The sequence below is a fragment of the Protopterus annectens genome, chromosome 3.part0 (assembly GCF_019279795.1).
Source record: "Protopterus annectens isolate FY-2018-M chromosome 3.part0, PAN1.0, whole genome shotgun sequence".
NCBI lineage: Eukaryota > Metazoa > Chordata > Ceratodontiformes > Protopteridae > Protopterus > Protopterus annectens.
The window spans coordinates 1,901,612,137-1,901,635,118 of NC_056731.1; the positions used below are offsets into that span (position 1 = coordinate 1,901,612,137).

The 22,982-nt window shown below is 39.2% G+C and overlaps 1 protein-coding gene across 5 annotated transcripts in view; it reads left to right on the plus strand.

Annotated features, from left to right (window-relative positions):
* Positions 1–22,982, plus strand: part of RNF144B (ring finger protein 144B) — a 1,090,613-nt gene that overhangs the window by 976,947 nt on the left and 90,684 nt on the right. For all 5 annotated transcript variants that reach the window (XM_044065983.1, XM_044065981.1, XM_044065980.1 and 2 more), the window contains one exon: positions 1,364–1,453. In XM_044065983.1, the coding sequence (XP_043921918.1) occupies positions 1,364–1,453 (90 nt within the window). The remainder of the gene's footprint in view (positions 1–1,363; positions 1,454–22,982) is intronic.

The window sequence follows — 22,982 nt, forward strand, 5'->3', positions numbered from 1 at the left end:
ACCCTGGGTAAATCCAGCATTACCCACACCCAGGCGTGGGTTATTGCTATAATATAGCATGCTAGCATTTCTTAACCAAGACTAGTGTACCACAACCAGTATGTAAGACTCCCATGTTACTGTGAAATGCTTTGTAATGACAAATTATGTAAGCAAATCAGAATATTGGTATACTTTAGCTAGATTTCAAACCATCCAGTGATAGCAGAGTCTTCACTGCCAATACAAGCTTCCTCTTGGTCCCATTTGTTGTTAAGACTGACAATATTAATCTGCATTGTTTCAATGTCATGTTTTATATGCCTCTGATAACTGTTCAGTGATGTTTCATAATGTTTCTTTATTAGCAAATAAAGTGATATGTGGTAGAGTAACAGAATCTAAGAGGGCACCATCCATTTCAGAGTTAGTACCCCCATAACTGTGATGCACAAGCCAGAAATATCTTTTTTATTTTTACATTACTGTTATAAAATGTCTTTAGCATCTTCTTCTCAACATCATATTTCGTTATGTTGCTTTGCTAAATTTAACAGTAGCGGACAATCCAAATAAAACTTTTACATGTGCATAGCTGATACCCTCTGCCTGCAGTTGTAGAAAGACAAGAAAACTCATTTTTACTTAAGGCTTACCTCATCATAGATGGTCACTTTTAAGTACAATCACCAGCATGGCATGTCTTCGAGAGGCTAAGTTTATTGCATAAGTGTCATTTGTAACAAGTAATGATTCCCAGATGCATTAGAAACTCTGCAGAATAGACAAATAAAACTTTCAGCGTTTTAGTAAATTAACAACTGTAAATTGATTAAAAAGGTAAATGATCATAGTCTAAATAGCATAGTGGAAGTAAATGGGAGAAGTTCATTGAGACAGACATAATATTAGCACCCACCAGATCATTAATAATTCTGATCGCTGCTCTGATACCTTTTCTTCTGCAGGTGTGTGCTTTTCTGTGGTCTCACCAGATTCCACATTTGTAGCCATGCTGTTCACATTGTCTGCTAGAGTAATTCTGCACCTTGCCCAGCTCTCTATCAGTTTTCACCTTTCTTTTGTAACTACTAGAGCAACGGATCTTTTGCTGTTCATGCAGTAACACTGACATCAATGTGCATAGTATATGGCACAACATGGACCCCTGTGACAATCCTACCATTCATTCAGCCCCACAGATACATCTGTCTACCACTAAGGCCTAATGTTGATAGACTTAAAATAGCTCCATTGCTTTGTCAGTCTGTTTTGCAGAATACTGTCAAACTTTTGTATATTGTGTGTTGTCTAGTGGTTACCATGATCTTGTCTTTACTTAAACTTGATTTGGGTAATTCCCTTTTCTTTTTTCATTTCCCAGAATGACATATTCTTAAGGCATTATGACAGAGGGCCATGTCGCAACAAACTTGGGCATTCTCGAGCTTCAGTGATGTGGAACAGGACACAGGTGAGTTGTTTTGGAAGAAAGCTATATTCAAGAACATTGTGATGATATGGTTAAAACTCTTATCTAAAGCTTGGGATCAAATTTGAATTCCATTAGCCATCACTTTGTATACTATGTGACTTTAAACAAGTTATTTAACTCATATGAATTCTGAGTTTACCTTGAAATAAGTAGCTCTAATCTAACTAGGATTACACAGCTAACATCTTGGACAGGAAAAAATACAGTTTTTTATGTATTAGTAGATTCATCATGGTTTTATGTTTGGACTAACAGAAAATAATATGTGTCTGTTGCTAGACCGTATCATAGCATACATGCCATTCTATTTATTAAGAATGTCATTGGCAGAATCATGCCATGACTCTGTCTCAGTCTTCCTAACTGGACTGGGATTTCATCTTAGCAGATACCAAATCTCATGCATAAGCATTTTGCTGATGATGTTAATGTATCATAATGTTGTAATTTGGAAGATATTTACACAAGCAATAAGCAGTGCATAACAGCAGCAGTTATTACATAAAATGCTACTTCCCTAATGATTGTGTTGTTTTTTGCCTGAATGCTATCATGCAAGGAAAGTGTCTCATTACTAGTTGCAAAATGTGGTTGTGTTGTTCTGCAGTCCACTTTGTAAACTGTGCTTATAGTGTGGACAGTCCTTGCAAACATGAGGCAAGTGAGGCTAGTACGTACCTTAGCTCCTTTTCCAGCCCTGTCCCTTCCCTTGGCAGCACTAGCTACAGATACATCCTGCTATGCATCATATTCCAACAGTGTTCGGGCAGTCTGAGAAGCATCACAGGTATACTTGGCGGGACAGCACAGGTGGATGGTCTACAGGAAGAAGTAAACAAGAAGGTATGCATAGGCTGGCACAGAAAGGAAGACAGTTACATTATGTAGTTGTCAAGGTTTGCTGTGAAGTCTTCTTGTTTGTGTAACCAGAATATTTTCATCTGCACTTCATATGCCCCTTCTCTTAGCCCACCACTCAATCCAGGACTTTTTGAAGGACTCTGGAGTCTTACAATCGCCTGCCCAATTGGGTAAACTATTCCAATTACCCTTTACTGTTTCCATGTAAAAGTACTTTTTAATGTCTAGGTTGGACTTTGTACTCTTAATCTGGTAGGCATCCCCCTACTTTGTTTTGCATCTTGTGCTGTATTCCCTCAGTGTCTTGTGCACTTACATTATACCGTCTGTTTCTCTTGTATCCTTAAGTGAGACTAGAGCCTTTGTCCATCACTCCCTTTATTATACCAGTAGTGTTTGTGGTACCTCCTGAGCTAGCTTGATAGCCTTAGTCTGGTTTAAGTCCAAAAACTGAGCACTGTAGTCCATCTGTGGCCTAATCAATGAGTTGTAGACGGGTAGTGTAACACATATGTTCCTGGAATCTGGTCTCTTTAGAATACAGTCAGTTTTCTTATTCACCTTGACTACAATATATTAATTGTATACCTGGTGGTTTATTTCTGCTGTTAATACCATAGCAAAACCTTTTTCTTGAATTCTGCTTTTTTAACATCAGTGCTTCGAAATGGTATTCCACTTTGGGATTATTAGAGCGTGATGAAATACTTTACATTACTCTGCATTAAACCTTAGTTGCCACATCTCAGTCAACTCTTTCAGAACCCTCTGGTCCCTTTGAAGGTTTCCTCCACTATGTGCATAGTCCCTTTTGCCTCAATGTCATCCACAGACGCATTGATTTATTTTCATTGACCTCTGTGACATTTGATACAAAGTAACCAAAGATCACTGGTTCCAGGGCCAACTCATTTAGTACATCAGTAGCAACTTGCCTTTTCTTTGATAAGATTTCCTTATCGACTTCTGTTTGGTTGCTGTGGAGGCTGAGGGAATTAAACCCTAGATTACAGGCTCAGCTTTATTAACAGCTCATACCTTAACTCTCGGCTTGTCTGTTAGCCTTTTTTGAGGGACTGAGAGGCTTTGCTGGAAGTCAGAGAATAAATACATATATGCTTCGATGCTTCACTAGGGACGGCTTGCACCTGTCACCCCTGGGCTTTCGGATATTGCCAAAGGCTCTTGCTACCCCCATAGTGCCTTTTTTAGGCAAGGATCAAAAGACAAACCCACCTCCATAGGTATCACAAGGAATAAGAAACTAAGAGTAATGCTACTCAACGCCAGAAGTCTAAACCTCAAGATGCACGCACTCGAAACTCTCCTTAGCATGGAGAACATCGATATCTGTGCAGTAACAGAAACCTGGTTCAAGGCTCCCGAGAGCACCCCAGCACTACCAGGTTATACCTCATACCATGTTTTTCGGCTCCAAAACTTGGACCGAACCACAAAAGGAGGGGGAGTATCAATATTCGTCAAAGATATCCACACCTCCAGGTTGGTGGCACAGCACGAAGCATCAGAGACTATCCATGTGCAACTAACAGTGGGTAAAACTGCCTTCCAGTGCAGAGCCTGCTAGAGACCACCCTCCCAAACCCAGGAACCCCTCTCGGCCTTCCTGAGAACACTGGAAAATATGAAGGTCTCTCCAAACACCATTATATTGGGCAACTTCAACTACCCAAACATAGACTGGGAGCATTACTCTAGCTCCAACACCCTAGCCCAAAGGTTCCTAGAATTTATAAACTCAGATGCTATGGAACAACTTGTTACCACTCCCACAAGAGGGGAAAACATACTGGACCTGATCATCACCAACATGGGGACTCTATGCTCCAGACCAGAAGTGTATCCCTCACTGGTAATATCAGACCATAAACTAATCTCACTGGATATTCACATCCCGGCCCCACCCCCTGCCCAGAAAACCACATGAAAAACTTCTCTAAAGCAAATTTCACACTCCTCAAAACCGAGGTGGAATCCTTCAAAGCCCCCAGGCCTGTGAAAAATACGGCCCAGACCGCAGAATCCTTTATAAACGCATTCTATGAACACCTTCAGGAATGCATGGATCATGCAATCCCAAATAAAACCAAGACCCAATCCTCCAAAGGCAGACGTCCTGTCTGGTGGACCCCAGCCATAAACAAACTATACAATAGAAGGAGGAAGCTACTGCATGATAGAGCAAAATCCCAAAAAGGGAAGGCATCTCTGATCAGTATTAGCAAAAAACTATGGGCACTCATAAAATCGTCTAAGGCCAGCTTTGAGAGAAAAATTGCACAGGACACTAAGGATAATCACAAGGCTTTCTTTAGTTATGTTAGGAACCTGGGTGTGAATTCCCAGATATGCTCAGAAGTAGTCCAAAATGACAAAAAATACAACAAACCCACAGACATTGCCAACATCCTAGCTGACAGGTTCAGCGCAAACTTCTCCCCACCAAAAGGGCAAATATCTATCCCAGCAGAGTGCTGCCCCCCTGACATCTCAGATGCTCAGGTAAGAGTCGCCCTCTCCAAAGCAAAAAACACAGCATCAATGGGACCAGACGGTGTCCTGGGCTGCGTCCTACATGAACTCCAAGAAGAGCTAAATCCAAACATAAAACTACTGTTCAGTCTCAGCCTTACTACAGGATATGTACCCAAAGAATGGCATACAGCAACAGTGGTCCCTCTCCACAAAGGTGGTGCCTCAACGGATACTGGAAACTATCGCCCCATAAGCCTGACTAGCTTGGTCTGCAAAGCTATGGAAAGGATCATCATGGACCTCATAAGTAAAGATATTGGGGACCTAAAGACACCGGATCCTACCCAGTTCGGCTTTGTTAAGGGCAGATCCTGCCTCTTAAACCTGGTTGATTTCTTTGAAACAGTCACCAAGGCCATTGACGAGGGGAAGGTGGTCCACACAGCCTACCTGGACCTCGCAAAAGCCTTCGATACAATACCCCACTTAGGCATTATAGATAAGCTCAACAGCTTAAATATAAACCTCTATGTCACTAGATGGGTTGCAAACTGGCTGAAGGACACAACCCACATGGTTAGAATTGCTGGAGCCATGTCAGACTCCGAACCAGTTACAAGTGGCATCCCACAAGGCTCAGTCCTGGGACCTCTCTTGTTCGGTATATATTTCTCGGAGGTACAGGCCAACACAGAAGGACTGTGGCTGACCATGTTCGCAGATGACTGCAAACTGGGCGTCATAATCGACTCTTCAGCCGACACAAGCATCCTCCAAAAGGGCCTCATAGAAACAAACAACTGGTGCCAGAGCCATGGCCTCGAGCTAAACACCAAAAAGTGTATAGTCATCCCCTTTGGCAAAAACAAAGTGCCCACAAATTACCACATGGGTGGTAATCCATTAAGTACAGAAGAAGTAATTAGGCACCTGGGGACCCAAGTTGATAGCAATCTCTCATTTGACAACCACATGGCCAAAATGGTTAGAAAAATATTTTATATAGCCCACCTAATCATGAAGGGATTCACATCTAGATCAGGGGAGGTCATCGTGCCTCTTTACTCATCCCTCATCAGGCCCATAATTGAGTACAATGCCCCTTTTGAGATGTACCTTACCAGACACCTGCAGCAACTGGAAAGACCCCAAAAGTACCTCACCAAGATGATCAAAGGGCTCAAACAGATGCCATATGCTGCCCGGTTAAAAAACTCCAGCTCTACTCAGTGGCATACCGCCTGCTCAGAAGCGATCTGTGCCTGATGTATAAAGCCATGTCCAACCCGGAATTAATGGATATGCTGCACCTCAGAAAATCCAAATCCCATCGAGCTACGCGCTCGAGAGACTTGAACCTCAGCACTGAAATAAGTAGGACATGCTGGAGGGACAGATTCATAACCCAGAGGCTCCCTTCACTCTGGAATAAAATCCCCGTCCAGGTTAGGCAGAGTCCCTCATTGACTCTCTTCAAAAGGAATCTTGATGAGTGGATGGGAGATCGTAGATTTACCCCGGGTATCACTTCTGTGTCACTGTTAGACAGAGGCACAGTATACTAACCTCGAAAAAGGGCATAGCAAAATTAATTTAAAATGGGTGGCGAAAGCCAAACACACTCTGGCTAGGCTTATAAATGCCCTAGGGCAGATAGCCTAGTATGAACCTATATATATATATATATATATATATATATATATATATATATATATATATATACACACACACACACACACACACACACATATATATATATATATATATATATATATATATATATATATATATATAAGGGACTGAGAGGCTTTGCTGGAAGTCAAAGAATATGTATAGCACTTACACAATTCTTCTTCTAGCCACTAATCTAATTATACCTTGTTTCTTTTCATTATATTACCTACAACCTTAATTTCCCCTCCTGCTTACCTGCTGGATTTATTATTGTTGTTTCTCCTGTTACAACCTATTACTACACCTTTTGTATATATAGCTATGTACTATTCTATTGAGTATGTTATGTTTCTCTTATCCATTGTATCGTTTTGCTCTGTAATATTGTTAATTTGTCTCTATTCGTATGTATTTGTATGTCTGGGGATTTTCCCCTCGGGTCTCCACTGAAAAAGGGTAAATTCTTACCCAGCTGGACCAACTCGGTTAACAAATGCGAAATAAAATAAATTATATATATATATATATATATATATATATATATATGTATATATATATATATATGTATATATACATATATATATATATATATATATATATATATACACACACACATATATGTTGGAACTTGTAAATGTTCAATCGGATTGAATGGAGATCTCAGTACAGTGTGGAACTGGAAGAGTTCCCTTTTCCGCAATGTAGTGAGATCTCGGAGTTGGTATATTTAAGTAAGGGGGTGTGGGGGCATTTAATTTTGTTTTTTGTTGTTTTTTTTTCTTTTTTTTACTTCAGTGTTCGAACTATTACAAGTTCGAACATATGGTCTCGGCCATATGTGGTTCAAACTTGTAATATGTTCGATCTACTGAAGTAGATCCATACACACACACACACACACACACACACACACACACACACACACACACACACACACACACACACATACATACATACATACATACATACATATATATATATATATATATATATATATATATATATATAGTCACTTTATATCCTTGAAATACTGAAATATTGAAATTCAGTATTTCGAAGCTATAAAGTCGAATTTTTGAAACCACAAAAACTCAAAACCACAAAATTCTAAATCTCGCACACCGGAGATTTTGAATTTCGCACTTCTACTGCACACACACACACACACACACACACACACACACACACACACACACACACACACACACACACACCATCCTCCCCACTTACAAACACAAGTTCTCAACTACATAAAAGCCAGGGGGCAAGCCCCCCTGCACCCCCCTACTTAAATATTCTCACTCCGAGATCGCACAGCACACAAACACACACAAAACACCACCACACAAGCTACAGCCTCCTCGTGCACACACATCACAGCAGCAAAACACACTGACACACCATAGCCCCTACCCAAAACCCTTAACACACACACATACTTACCTGAATCCATAACCACAGCGAAACCTCAGAAGTGCAAAATTCAAAACCGCCGGTATTCGAGGTTTTGAATTTCGCACTTCTGAACTTTCACTGTTTTCAGGATTCCACTTTATGGGCTCGAAATACTGAATTACGATATTTCAGTATTTCGAGCTTCTAAAGTGAATCTATATAGATATATATATATATATATATATATATATATATATATATATATATATATATATATATATATATATGGATTCACTTCATAACATTGAAATATCAAAATATTGAAACTCAAAATACTGAAGCTCAAAATACTGAATACTCAAAATACTGAAACACACATATTGTCGTAAACTCAGCAAACAACATAAATCATAACAATTTCTACCAAATATATGCAGGGGAAGCCCCTGCACCCCCATAATGGGGGCTCATACCACCCCTGTTAATTAAATATATCAACTCCAAGATTGCACATAGTGTAGTTAAGTGCAATCTTGGAGTAGATATATATAATTAGCAGGGGGTGTGGGGGGTGCAGGTAGAAATTGCTATGATTTATGTTGTTTAAGCTGAGTTTACGCATAATATGTGTTTTCAGTATTTTGAGTTTCAGTATTTTGAGTATTCAGTATTTTGAGCTTTCAGTATTTTGGTCTTCAGTATTATGAAGTTTTGTCATTTTCAGTATTATGAAGTTTCAGTGTTATGAAGTGAATCCATATATATATCAGTTGGGTTTCCTTTGTCCGAATCTGGTGTGACAATCATAAAACTGAATCAGTCTGGACTGACATACCTTTTATGCACTTATTCTGGAGATTGTTGCTGTCTGGGGAAACTACCTCGCTTTTCCCACAAGATCTGCTCCATGACTTTTCATGCTACTGAGGCCAGGCTTACGGGTCCTGCTTTCACTCTCTCAAGCTGGCAATTTTTCTTTTTCCTTTTTTATGAAGACTCAATGGAATAAATTATTGAGAATTTCTGCCTTCTCCCTATCCTCACCACAGCATTTTCTCTTGACCAGTCCTTGACCTTCTTCTCCCTGTATACCTTAGGAATCTTTTCATTCTCTCGTTATTCTTTCTTCTAGGTTTTTCTGTACATCTGCCTTTGCTGTTCTAATTATACTTGCAATCTTTTTTCCTAGCTTCATCTTGTTCTCGACTACAATACTCTCCTCTTTACCTCATGAATCCCCTTTCCTTTTCAACTACTTCCTCCTTGTTGAAGCATGTTGGCCACCTTCTTTTTTCTTGTCTTGTTCTTTTTTTAGCTCTTTTGCACAGCTGTTTGTATGGTCCTCTTTATCTTTATCCATCAGCTATGAAACATATTTTTGAATGGTCTTTTTTACTGAGGAGTATATTTGATTTCAGGTCTTGAACTTACTTATCCCTGCTAAGTACAGTTTCCAGTATTTTACCCATCCTTGTGCCTTCCTGTACTAGTTGAATAAACCTCTCTTGTTTTAACATCTCCACTTTGTCATACTCTCCCCGGTTTGGATACAGCAATGCACCATTCAGACTATATACTGACTGATTAGTTGATTTAGTTTAATTGTAGTTTTTTTATTGGCTTGTTGAATGGGAAGGTCACATGACCATTTTCAACCATGACCCATTCCAAGTTCTTAACAATGCTTTGTATTTTCATTATTCCCTCTTTTAGCATGTTATGATAGACAGACATTTTCACATCTTGTTATTTTCAATTTAATGATGGATGATCATTTCGGCTCCGTGTTTTCTTGTTCATTTCTTGTCCTTTTTTATTTTGCATTTTTCCATTGTTTGGTGCATTTTATCATAGTTATTTTATTTTTTTCGTGTTTGTCATTTTTCTTCAGTTTGTTGATTTTAAGAGGATTTTTTTTAGTTATTTTAGATTCTGTATCATAATTGTAAATATGTAATTGCAAGTCGTTGACTATAAAACTTGTATGTTGAATATTGTTATAATTTAGTAAATGTTGATGGCCATTATAAAAACGTATTCTTTTGGGAGGATTGCTGCGTTTTATGTGGAGGTTGTGCCTTCCACATGATTAGTACTTATAGATAGTAATTTTTTGCTGCACCTTGGGGGTCCTTTGGTAAACATTTGAGATGCTGGAGTCTTGGATTTAGTTCATATTCATGGCTTTGTATTTTCATTGTTGGTATTTCAATAATCGTGGATACAGTTCTTAACATTTCAACAGCAAACCATTATTAAGCAGGTTTCTTCTTTTCTTTGTGGTTTGTATGTTTTTTAATTTTATTTATTTTTTCTGTTTTGCATTATTTCATTCTTTTATTTTATTGTGTATTGTAATTTGTTTTTCATTTATATTTGTAGAGTATTTGCTCACTATATTTTTTTTGTAGTGGAGATATTCTGTTTAGTTTGCTTTAGTTTTGAGTTGTTGTGCATGTGTTGGTAATAGTGGTCTTGGCTATTATATGCAGTTTAATTTTTCAGATTTTTCTTTATCTTTTATTACCATTTTAGATTACTTTTATGCAGTGCTTAGGTGAAGGATGGTTCTTTATCTTACTGTTTCCCACTGAAGTGAATTGGGACATGTGTATATATATATATATATATATATATACATATACATATACATAATGTGTGTGTGTGTGTTGTGCCAGTTTGTATTAGTGTTTTGGATATTTGTTTAGTTTTGTAGAGTTGTGCGTTTCTGAATGCTTAGTTGTGTGTGTATGTGTGTTTTTTGTGTATGCTGTAGTTTACCATTGTAGAATACTAGTCTTGTTTCCTGTGGCTTTGTCCCATTTTATGTCTTTCCTCCTAAAAAACAGATGTTCACTCTTACAAGCTAAAGTTCTGACATTCCCTCAACTCCATGATCAATTTCATCCCACAGCCTCACAAGCACACTGTTTAGAAGCTCAAGCAAGTTTCCTGTAAGGGCTGGAAATCCGAGAAACCACAGACAGTCTTTTAGTTGTAAAGTATTCAGTTAACTCATTCATTCCGGAGCAGGTCAGAAAAAGCTGCCTGTTAATTCCACCATAGGAACAACAATGCAGCCTGAGCTCATTTTCATAAAATCCATTTGCAATATCATGCATAAAACAAATGTTCATAACTCTCTAACTATAAGAGATAGACTAAAAATGTAAATGCGAAAGTTGTTCAGCAGACACTGACCTTTCCAACAGTTTAAATCTTTATAGTGCGTATCAAAGTCATTATTAAATAATTGGCAAGGAATGCTGATAGTGTGCATATTTTTTACCTTTTTGGAAAAGCAAAGCACAGTATCTTGGTCAACATACCATGTAGGCCCATACAATTTGTATTTAATTTGTTTGTGTGAATGTCAGCTTTAAAATGATACCTTAACCATTACTGTGTGTTGCTGCTTTACGGAGTTATTCACAGAAATATGATAAATATAATATTTCTCATAATTGATAAATAAACGAAGTGTATCTCATCACCTGTAACAGACAGAGCCTACATATCAGTGTAGAAGTTGTGCATCTCAGTGTCAGATTCAAAATGATGCATTATTTTTGTCATCAACATGCTCCCTTGCAAAGATATGGGCATAATAATGAGAGGTGTTGGAAATGTATAATTTTCATAATCCTACAAAGACTAAATAAACTGTGATATCTGTACATGTGTACGGTGCACAGACACAGTTCTTTTACCATGTTGTAAGGAGTAACACTGTCTTCAAAATGAGGTATTACTTAGTGCACTGATGTGTTCCCTTGCAATATTTACCAAAATATGAAAAATAAAATCATAATTTCCATAACCTAAGTCTGAAACAAACTTTGATATCTGTACATGTGTACAACATACAGACACAGTTCTTTTATCATGTTGGAACTATCAGTACTTTTTTTAAAATGAGGTATTAGCACATTCAGATGCTCCCTTGCAGAGTTATTTTCCAAAATATAAAAAAAAATCATACCACATAGACAGAAACCCAAATTTGCCCTTTGCATTCATTGATGTGATAACGACTTCTGCTTATGTGAATAACAGTGGCAGCTGCTGAGAGTTTTACATGACAAGTGAGAATATTATATGTTATAACTGCACTTATTGTTAATGTGATAATTACCCACATTTTATTCTGCAAGGTTCTGCAAGCTCAGACGCAGGTGATATTTGCTGCACATAGCCTGTTGAGTAGACATTCATTATATTACCTTGTGCAGGTGTTATGTAACAATGACTCATGACCATCTGTTAGAAGACCTGAGTAATTCAGTAATAGTAGCATAACACTTGTATATTACTGAGCCCTTCCTCCCACCAAAATTCCATGTAGGAATTACTTACTCCAAAAGTAATAAATCATTTTATGTCACCTAACCATCCTTCTGGTTAGAATAAGACACAATAGTGAAAAATGCAGTAATATTGTCCAAAATATATGGTTGAGCATTGCCAAATCTTAACAACATAATATACCTCCATAAGTCTAAAATCCCACCAAATATGTTTTGACTACAGGCTAAATACTGTTTCTTGACCTAAATGCTGCAGCATGTCCTTGTGTCTGTAAATATGTATTTTTTTATCATATCCTTGTATCTGAAAATATGTTTTATGTCTTATGTAATCCTATTCACCTGGGCTGTGCCTGCAAATGATCCATTGAGGTCACTGCACTAGCCCAGTAAACGTAAGGTAAATATGTAAATAAAATGGCCAAATGGATTGTCCAATTATGCAAAAGGTTTTCCCTGACACACCAATATAATATTTTCCCCAGTAACCCCTTCAGTTATGTGTGCTGTGTATGCACAAGCATTAGAATGACACAATAAACTATATTGCTAAGCAGTCACTTCAGCAGTCTGATCATGTATGCACAAGCACTTACCTGATACACAGTGAATTATTTCACCAAGCAGCACCTTCATTAGCATGTCCAGGTGTGCACATGCACCATAATGAAACATTCATCCAAGTGACCCCTTCAGTAAAACATTGAGGTATGCACAATCACCAAAATGAAACATTTCCCTCAGACGTCCATTCAGTAACATTTCCTAGTATGTGCAATCACCAAAATGAAGCTTTCACCCAAGCAACCCCTTCAGTAAAAAGTGGATGTATGCATAAACCATAAAGTCGCCCCTGGAGTTGCACATCTGCCCTGCTTGGACAGGGGGAGATAGGTGCTGATTGTGGAAATAAGGGTAAAACTTGGCCAGGCTTGTAAGGGCCCTAGGGTCATTAGCCTAGTAACCTCCTCCTGTGAGTCTATGTTTTCATGTCCAATGGGTTGACATACAGTGGGTTCTGGCATTGTATGCCACACCTCCACATTATTTTTATCAGTTGGCCCTACCCGCTTTGTAGACAGACACCTCTGTATGGTCCTTGGTTTCCACTAGGGTTTCTGCCATTGAGAGTGTGCTCACAAGCACATGTCCCTCACCAGAAGAGAGGTGAAAAAGCTTAAACCTCATCATTCCTCTCTTCCCCTTTACCAGCCCGTACAGGTGCCTGAGCCTCCAGTCAAAATCTGGTCCTCTGGGACATTGCTAGGGTTTTATCCCTCTGTACAAGTGATACTGGCAAAGGACTAACATTGTTTAAAGAAATAAACTTGCTATCAGAGCAAAGCAAAGTCCACTCAAGTACTAGATGGCATCAAAAAGCAGTTATATGCCAGACGTGTTAGATACATGTAATCTACAAAAAAAAAAAGAAAACTACAGGCAGTTTTTCCTGAAGGCTACGGCTGTGAGCCGTAGTCTTGTGATACAGAATGTGAGTCCCTCAGCCATAATTTGCCTACTGTGTGACCTTGAGCAGGTCATGTAACTGGACACTGCTTATGGGTTAGCTAGGAATGTGGGCTAGGCTCCTCAGTGGTCCCCTTGGACTGCAAGACTAGTAATTTACCTATGAGTCTATGAAGTATATGCTAATACACATTTTTTGCATTTTGTACAGCATGGTTAAATAAAGTTGGCAGCTGAAATCAAGAGATTTTCAAACTGTGCAGAGACAAGAAGAAATGCTGATGTTGAGTGCCATACAACGATCCAAATTACAACAGAAAATTTAAACTGAGATCACATGAAACTAACCATATGGACGCCTGTTCCATTGTCCTATATGATTTATACAAAATAAATATAAAAAAAAAACACCTAATACTAGTGTACCACTAACATCAGAGCTACAACAAAGGAAGTGTGTGTCCTAAGCAAGTAAATGAGTGGAAAATTAGTTTGTTATAAGCAACTCTTATTTCTAAATGAGTGCCAGTAGTGATCCTTTGTTTTTAGGAGATATTTCCCTTCTTCATATTTCTGCACCCTAAAGTCGGTACATATAAGCTGGTGGGTTCAGGCATTTATGTTTGGTATTTTGCTTCTGTCGTGTCTTATAAGTCAAGGTTTCAGGGGGTTACCACACAAATGAATGCCACTAACATAAAATCAGTAACCATCTAATGAAAAAAAGACAATGCATAAAAAGTCAACAGATGAAAAACAAAACAAATGCATAGTCAAAAGCAGTTGAAAAAAATTAAAAAAGATGGAGAAGGGAAAAATAAGAACATCCTGAAATTTAGGAGGGTGTTGCCGTTATAGACACTGCACCTGATCAACATACTGAAGCAGTAGTAAACATCCGAAACCAATAACGTAAAGCATGGTCGGAAACACGTGTTATGACGCATCAGACTGTACCTCGTCTTTCCAGTACAAAAATTGCCCCAACAATCACATTAATTATATTTCAGTGCTGTACTTATTACAAGTTTCCTAACACGGCCTAAACTAAAATTCAACCCTACCAATAAAAAATTCCAAGTGTCATCACAAAGGCAGAAAGGCTAAATTATTCGGCAGACAATAGCATCTCCACACTGAACACTTTCATTGTCAAACGTACACGAAGTGTTCAACAGTTAAACGTCAGCTTCATTTTCAAGTTCTGGGGCTGATCTAGTTTACAGCTCCAGTTTCTAATTCATAAAAAAATCAGCCACAACAGACTTGTTAAGTAGACCTCTGCATTATGTTGTAATTACTTCATATAGGCCCCCTTAATCTACTGAAATTCACCATTACTAATGTTTGCTCTACTACATTTGATATCTAAAACGCATTTTATATTTTTACTGTTTGGAGGTTCTCCAAGGATTTTGCTTGATAAAAGGTTTCAGTGTTAGAAGGGCCTACTGATTTTCTAAAAAAAAAAAAAAAGAGGTACATACAGAATAAACCATTAAACTAGCAAACATTAGGGTTAGTCTTTCTGCTTCTTCATAAAGCCCCCCCATCCCAGCGGTTAAAACTACTTTTGTTGACTGCTTAACTCACAAATATTTGACAAAACTAAAAGTGAACCCAATAATTTTAGCTCTGCGCTATCCATAAAAAAAGTTGCAACCATAAACCACTCTGACCTTACACAAGAATCAGGGATATAGCCAATAAAAAAGGGAGGGCCCCAAAAATCAAGAAGACACTATATTCATTTTTTATGAAGTTGCTGGAATAACATTTTTTGCATAACAATTTTCTGAATGAAGTGAAAGCCTGAAACTCCTAAGTTTGCATTAATTCCTTTTCATGGGCTCGGCTTCTCAGCATTGCTTATCGCTGGGTATTCCTTTCAGGTTTTCAAGCTAACTATCAGGCTCATCCTCCAATCACCAATGGTTAAGGGTGACAGTAAGCAGTAAGCAAGACAGCAGCTTTCTGTGTATGGCGGTACACTGATGTCACATACGCACATTACTAACCTCGAGAAAGGCAACAAAAACACTAATGAACGAGTGCTTCTGAAAACAAAAACCACAAGGTCCAAAAACCGGAGACCCAGACAAGCCCAGTTTCAGGATAATCCAGACAAAATGGACAGGTGGCAAGTCTATCAAGCTTCAGATGATAAAAGGTTTAACTTCTGAAAGTACTTTCTCAGTATTTAATCAGGCGGTGGCAGCCCTTCAAAGAATACATGCTTCTGATTATAAAATACAGAAAGTCTCTTACTCAAACTAGCTATACATCATTCTGCAGACTATTCACACATGTACAACTTAAGCTGACTCAAAATATCTGTTCTTAGCAGCTAATACATAGCTGCAAATAGATTATTTCGTTTGAGAAGGACTTGCTACTTTTCTCCATGCTGCCTGTAACTGACCACCAAGAATCATGTTTGAGGAGCAACATTTGCTAAGCTACAAAAAAAAAAAAGAGTTGTATGGTACACCGCTAATGAAATGCTAACAAAATCAAGTGTACTGCCAAAGTCATACAGTTGAGAGATAAGCGCTCTCTTAGCCCCTGGAAAAACCAGCTAGTGCAAGTGGATCAAAAAAATGTACCTCTTTGTTAATACATTTTCCGGTGTCAGCAAACATTACTTATTTGTATGCCAGGTTATATTGTAGCCTAAATCTGCTTCTGCTTATGAGCACCAAGAAATCAAATAAATCATTCCATTACACACTGCTGTTTTCATCTAATAGTCACGCAAAGGAGGATGTACCAAGGAGAAACAAGGGAAGGAAGAAGTGATATTTTTCATATCAAAAACGTTGATTATTCGATTCTGGAGCCAGAGAGTACAGTCAGTAAACGCAAGACAATGAATCAAGTTTCAGACGGACAGAAAAACACAAAGCAGTGAAAGACAAGGGTTTTGAAACACCGTACTCCCCCCACTGAAGACAACTACTTGGAATATTCTTAGTACACCACGTGCAGTTGTATAACAGCTGGGAAAACAGAGAGTAAAAATCATTAACAGACAAGGCAAGACAAGTCACAAACTCAAACGTTTAACGAACCAATTAATGTTTAAGTGACTGGCAACAGAAATTAGAAAATGAAATGCATGCGTTACGCCACTAGATACTGACAACTGCAACACATACGGAATCGGCTTGCTGTGATCTCAAGCAGATACACAGTGCATGCCAAGCCAATTTTCTCGTAAAAATTAAATATGAGCCTGATGTTACTCCACATTGAAAATTAAGTTGAGAAGGTACCTGGCAAAGTTCAGGTACTTTTTCAACTTAATTTTAAACACTGGAGCTAAAACTGTACTGCAAAGTTACTGGCACTTTTGGAAGTCTCTCGGGTGGAACAGCATACAGTTTCTTGCATCTCGGAGAGCACTCAGATGTAAGCACTAAGGCGCCCTGAGAAGGTACTCAGGCTTAATGAGTTACAAAACTTATGCATATGTGTAAGAGTGTGTGTCATAGTGAATGGTTTTGCTTGTAATATTTAAATCAGCCACAAGGCACAGCTTCCCAGTCTGAAGTTCATATTTACTCTAAAGAAAATACAACAAAAAAAAAGGAAAAAGTTCAAACTGTAGTACTCAACTAGTCATTTGCAGTTTCTTTACAAAGTATTCACTTCACTCAGGGGTGTTGCAAATTAATTTGGTAAACTAAGACAACAGTACTTACAGGGACCTCACAAAGCAGAGCTAAGTTACAGTAGACTTCTTTTTATTCAACTTCACAGGAACTGAGCACCTGAAATACCTTCCCCATGCATTTCCTCATAGGAAGTTGACAATTTAAGTCACCTCTCAGTTAAAGGGTATCAGCTCCATTCTCTCACAGAAATATCCCCTGAATCTTTATTCTTCTTCCTGATAAGTGTAACTTATTCTTGAGTCCTCCTGGACCGTACTCATTCTCAGAGGAAACCAGTCCAACTATCAGTATTTCATTGAGACACAAATAAGCCCTTTATCACTGTCCTTCATTAACATTTACTTTTCTGCTTATTTCTGAGCTAGTATAATTTTAAATACACCAGTCATCAGTGTGCTACATGACCCCATCACCACCAAGTTGGGAAGCGTTAGTTCAGGATTCAGCAGATGGGCTTTATGTGTGCGACAGCCCGTTTGCATTCAGGTAAATGTGGTCCCACTGATGCATAATTTTAAAACTGAAGAGCTGTAAGGTCAGTGCCCTCCAAGATAAATTTGTGTTTGAATCATTTATTGTCAGTATAGCTGTTGAAGTGTATGATCTAGTAAAAGCACAAACTCTCAGGCAAGCAAGTAGTATTTAATAATGGTGAGGGTGTCATTAATGTCTAAACACTATTGGCCAGGTAGCACTTTTCAGCATTACTCAGCTTCTAATGTAGCTGATTTTTTTCATCCTATTGTTTCAGTATTTACTGTACTGTACTGTACTGTTAATGCAGTCCAAATGGCAAACTTCTGCCATACCTAGCTTGCACCTGGTTTAGATGGCTATTAGTTCAGCTTTGTGCAAAGAATTTAAAATGGCTTGAGCTTTGGGTAGATGCCTTTCCCACTTTTCAGAGGATATCATATCGTCATCCAGTCAGGCTGCGACATATTTGGTGTGAGGGGCTGATCTAAGAAATTTGTCCACAAGCCTCTGGAACCTTGCATATGCTTCACAGAGACCAAAAAGCAGCACTTAGCAATGGAAGAGCTCATCTGGTGTGTTTAGTTTGCTTTGTTTGTTGTGTAGTTGCTGGTATTAGTTGTGGTCATGGTTATTTATGGGCTAGAGGGATTTGTCACTAGCCTCTGATTAAATCTAAAATGTAAAGAAAACTAGCCTTGCCCAGTTTCTCAATCAGTTAGTCCAACTGGGGCATAGGATGTGAATGACATTTACATATGCCGTTTAGCTTCCCAATGGCATTGCAAAACCTTATAAACCAAACAAGGGTAGTGGCAGTTTCCTTTTTTCTCCCTTCTTCCTAAGGGGTAATTTTTCCTGTTTTTGCCCTTGAGGCTTTCTTCTGTTTTTGACTGGCTTTTAACTTTTCTGTGTAGCAGGAGAAAGTAGGACTCTAGGTTTCTGTTTTTCTTTTTCTTTAATACGACACCTATATATCCCTTTCTCTATTTTTATTCCCATCTCCCCTAATATATTTTATTTTTCATCTTCCCTCAGCATATATTTCTCAGATGTACAGGCAAACACAGGAGGACTATGGCTAACCAAGTTCGCCAATGACTGCAAACTGGTAGCCATAATTGACTCAACGGCTGACACGGACATCCTCCAAAAAGGCCTTACTGAGACACACCTGGTGTCAAAGTCATGGCCTCAAGCTAAATGCCACAAATGCATAGTCATCCCGCTTTGGGAAAAACAAAACACCTAATTACCACATAGGCGACAGCTCCCTTAATACAGAAGAGGTAATAAGAGATGTGGGGACCCAGGTAGATGGTAATCTCTCCTTTGACAATCATATTGCCAAAGTAGTTAGGAAATCCTTCTATGTGGCCCATCTAATTACTAAGGGGTTCGTGATCTAGAAATAAAGAGGTTATAGTGCCCCTCTACTCGACACTCATCAGACCCATCATAGAGTACAATGCCCCATTTGGGATGTACCTCACAAGACACTTCCAACAGCTTGAAAGACCACAAAAGCACCTCACCAAGAGGATTACTGGCCTCAAACATATGTCCTATGCAGCCCAACTGAAAAAACTCCAGCTGTACTCAGTGGCATATCGCTTACTCAGAGGTGATCTCTCCCTGACTTACAAAGCCATGTCCAACTCAGAATTGATGGACATGCTCCACCTAAAGAAATCCAAGTCACTGCGAGCCACACGCTCTAGTGAGCTAAACCTCGCCACAGCAATAAATAGAACATGCTGGAGGGATAGATTCCTGTCACAGAGACTTCCCATGCTTTGGAACAAAATTCCTAACTACATTAGGCAGAGCCCCTCCCCTCACTAACACTCTTCAAGAGAAGCCTTGACGAGTGGATGGGTAACAGAAAGTACACCCCTAGGATCACTTCATTGGCTCTGCTTGACAGAGGCTCAGTTAATTAATCAATGGGGCGGCGAAAGCCGACACACTCTGGCTAGGCTTATAAATGCCCTCAGGCAGATAGCCTAGTACTTACCTATGAACCTAAAACCAAGCATCACGGAATGTATCCTGCTAGTTTATATGCCTTAGAGATTATTTTAAGGGGATGTATGTAAGCTAGGTCAATATTTACAGGCTATCTCTGTCCATTAGAAACATAGGTGCTAGCACATTGGTGTATTTTCAGTTTCCCATCCATTGGTCAGGTTTCTCTGAATAAGTTTAGGGAAGAGTTCTGCTTCACATGGATGGGAAGGTCTGTTCCAGAGAAGGTAAAATCTCTGCAACGCATTTGTCACTACACTATGCCCTATATATATTGCAAGTGAAGTTTAAATCCCTGGATTGAGTAATTCTGATGCTATTCATTTTGTGGGCATGCAAAAGTTCCATCAAAGTGGGATCCAAGGATGCCTTGAATGCCAGCCATTAGATCGCCTCTCAACAGTCTGTAGGAAACAGAGCATAGAGATAGGGTTTTGAGGCAGTCTGCTTAGGACATGCTGTTTTCTGTACTCTTATTGTGAGGAACCTCTGTAGACATCCCAGTTGTTGCATGTGCCTGGTCAGGTACATACAGAGGACATTGTACTCAATGATGGACCTGATGTGGACTGAATACAGTGGAACAATGACATCCTTGGACCCAGATGTCATGCCTTTACTTATAAGTTGAGCAATACAGTATGATTTCCTTGCTACATTAGACACATGTTGGTCAAAATTGGCATTACTGTCTACATATGTACCTAAATCCCTGACTACTGGTTGTACTCTTGGGGATGTGTTGATGAGCCGATCTTCTAGGCTAGCTGACTTCCCAAAGGTATTCTTATGCATTTCTTGGCACTGAGTTTTAAGCCGTAGCTTTTGCACCACTCATGTGTCTATATTGGTTCTACCTGTAGGATATTAGCATCCTGGGGGGATTCTATGTCTGCTTCTAGTTTGCAATTATCTGCAAACTTAGTCAGCCAGAGACCCTTGACATTAGCCTTGACTTCCAGGAAGTAGATGCCAAAAAGGGATGGACCCAGCACAGAGCCCTGAGGGACCCCCACTAGTGATCGGCGCCTTTGTGGAGGTGGTCTCCCATATCCTGACTTCCTGGGTCCTATCTGAGAGCCAGCTAGCTATCCAAAGTGTAACATGGGTTTATGCTCATATGAGTAAGTTTGTTTATGATGCTCAAGTGGGGTATTGTATCAGATGTCTTAGCCAGATCAAGGTAGGCAGTATACACCATTTTTCCCTCATCCATTGCCTTAGTGATCTTCTTAAAGAAGTCCACGAATTTTAGTAAGCATGATTTGTCCTTGCTGAAACCAAACTGGGTTGGATCCAGTTTTTGAAGGTTTTCGGTGTCCTTATTAATAATTTCCATGTTAATCTTTCCATTGCTTTGCATATGAGACTAGTCACATTTATGAGCCTGTAATTTCCAGGGTCCATTGATGACTCACCCATGTGCAGAGAGAGATGACCGCTGTAGTTCTCATTTTTGTGAGGAAATATTCACGGCTAACAGTGACCTATGGATCCAAATATCAATGCTTTCAAGATATTTAAGAGTATCCTGGGATGTTATCTGAGCTCATTGATGCACTATTTTAGGCCTGAGAGCACATCTAGGACCTGTTCTAGTAATAGTTGGGGATGGTATTTTTGAAGGGCAGCCCAGGAGGGAGAGAAGGGGTGGAAATTGAGATGAATTTGTCGGCAGTAGATTTGCTATATCTTCCAGCTTTGTGGTGGGTAACTGCATTTTAGGGGTTGGGCTCTGTGCCAATTTCTGTGTGCTGCCTCGAGGTTTTGACATTGCTAAAGAAAAGTTTTTGGTTGTTCTTTTGCCCTGAGGCCTTTATCTCAAGTTTGGTTTCAGACCTTAATTTGCCCTATTATTTATTTGTTTTAGATTGATGAGAGTGTTTTTCTCATGCTAGGCATAGCACTTTCTGATCTTGGCTATGACTTTTCTCTTTGTTATACAACCCTTTATGTTTTGAGTTAGTTTCTGGTTTATTTCTGATAGGCACAGATATCTCTACTCATTTATTGACATGATTGGTAGGGGTTCTCTTGATAATTATGCATACAGCTGTTCATGATTCTGGGGACTTAGAATTTCTGGTATGTTATCACTTTAGTAGTAGCAAGTTCATCTTAGAATTGTTCCTAAATGCTGCGAAGGCTGGGATCACAGAACTGATTATTATGAAGGTGGCAGCCTGGGTCTGAGCTATAGAGAGAGTGTGACACTGCTTACCTGTAAGTTTGGGGTTGTAATTATCCTACTTTATCGAGGGTAAAGACCCATTAATATGGTATTGATTGACACAAGAGACTCAAAGTCTAAGTAAGAGTTATGGGTTTCTGGGTCATAGAGGCGACCTATAGCTTCGGTGTATAAGGATATGATATGGGGCTTTGCCTATCGTCTGACATGGGAGAAGCCTAAATTCATTGTTCTATATGACAAGTCTTGAAGTGAATTTGTTCTCGTTATATGGTCCTTGCCTGTACAACAGCTGGCCTAAATGTGTGAAAGGCATTATAGCCCTGCAGAGTCAGGGAGCTGTCCATGGTTTTTAACCGTGTCTCAGTAACTGCATAGAAGTCCACGTTCTCCAGGATGAGAAGGAACTGGAAGGAGTGGAGTTTCTTGTTTAGGCTCTTGGCATTGAGCAGTAACACCTTTTGATTCCCTTATGTTGGGCTTGCTATGTCAGGGAGTTTGTCAGTCTGGCATTACCTAAAAAAGATGCTGTGGAGGTGGACAGTGCTTTAGCCAATATTCAAAAGCCTGGAGGGGACAGGTGCAGATCATCACTGGCCAACAACTTTGTCTATTGACCATATCCTGTCATGATGACAAATATTGTGTCCTCTGGGAATTAATTAATTATTGAAGCCACTCATCTCTTGTTCATATTGTGGCATCATCTTTGTTGAAAATGCACAAGGCACATACCAGCCTGGGATACATAGTCCAAAAGCTCCAAAATGTCTCTTCATAAATCTAGGGAGATACTTCTCAGGTCCTGGACTGTAGCTGAGTCATACTGGTTCTCGTGGTCTAATTACTTCAGTGAGTAGGTGAATTGGCAGATTCTGGCCATGATCTAACTGGGCGGCACAATGCCAGGCCACTTCTGTGGGCTAGGCTTGTAAAAA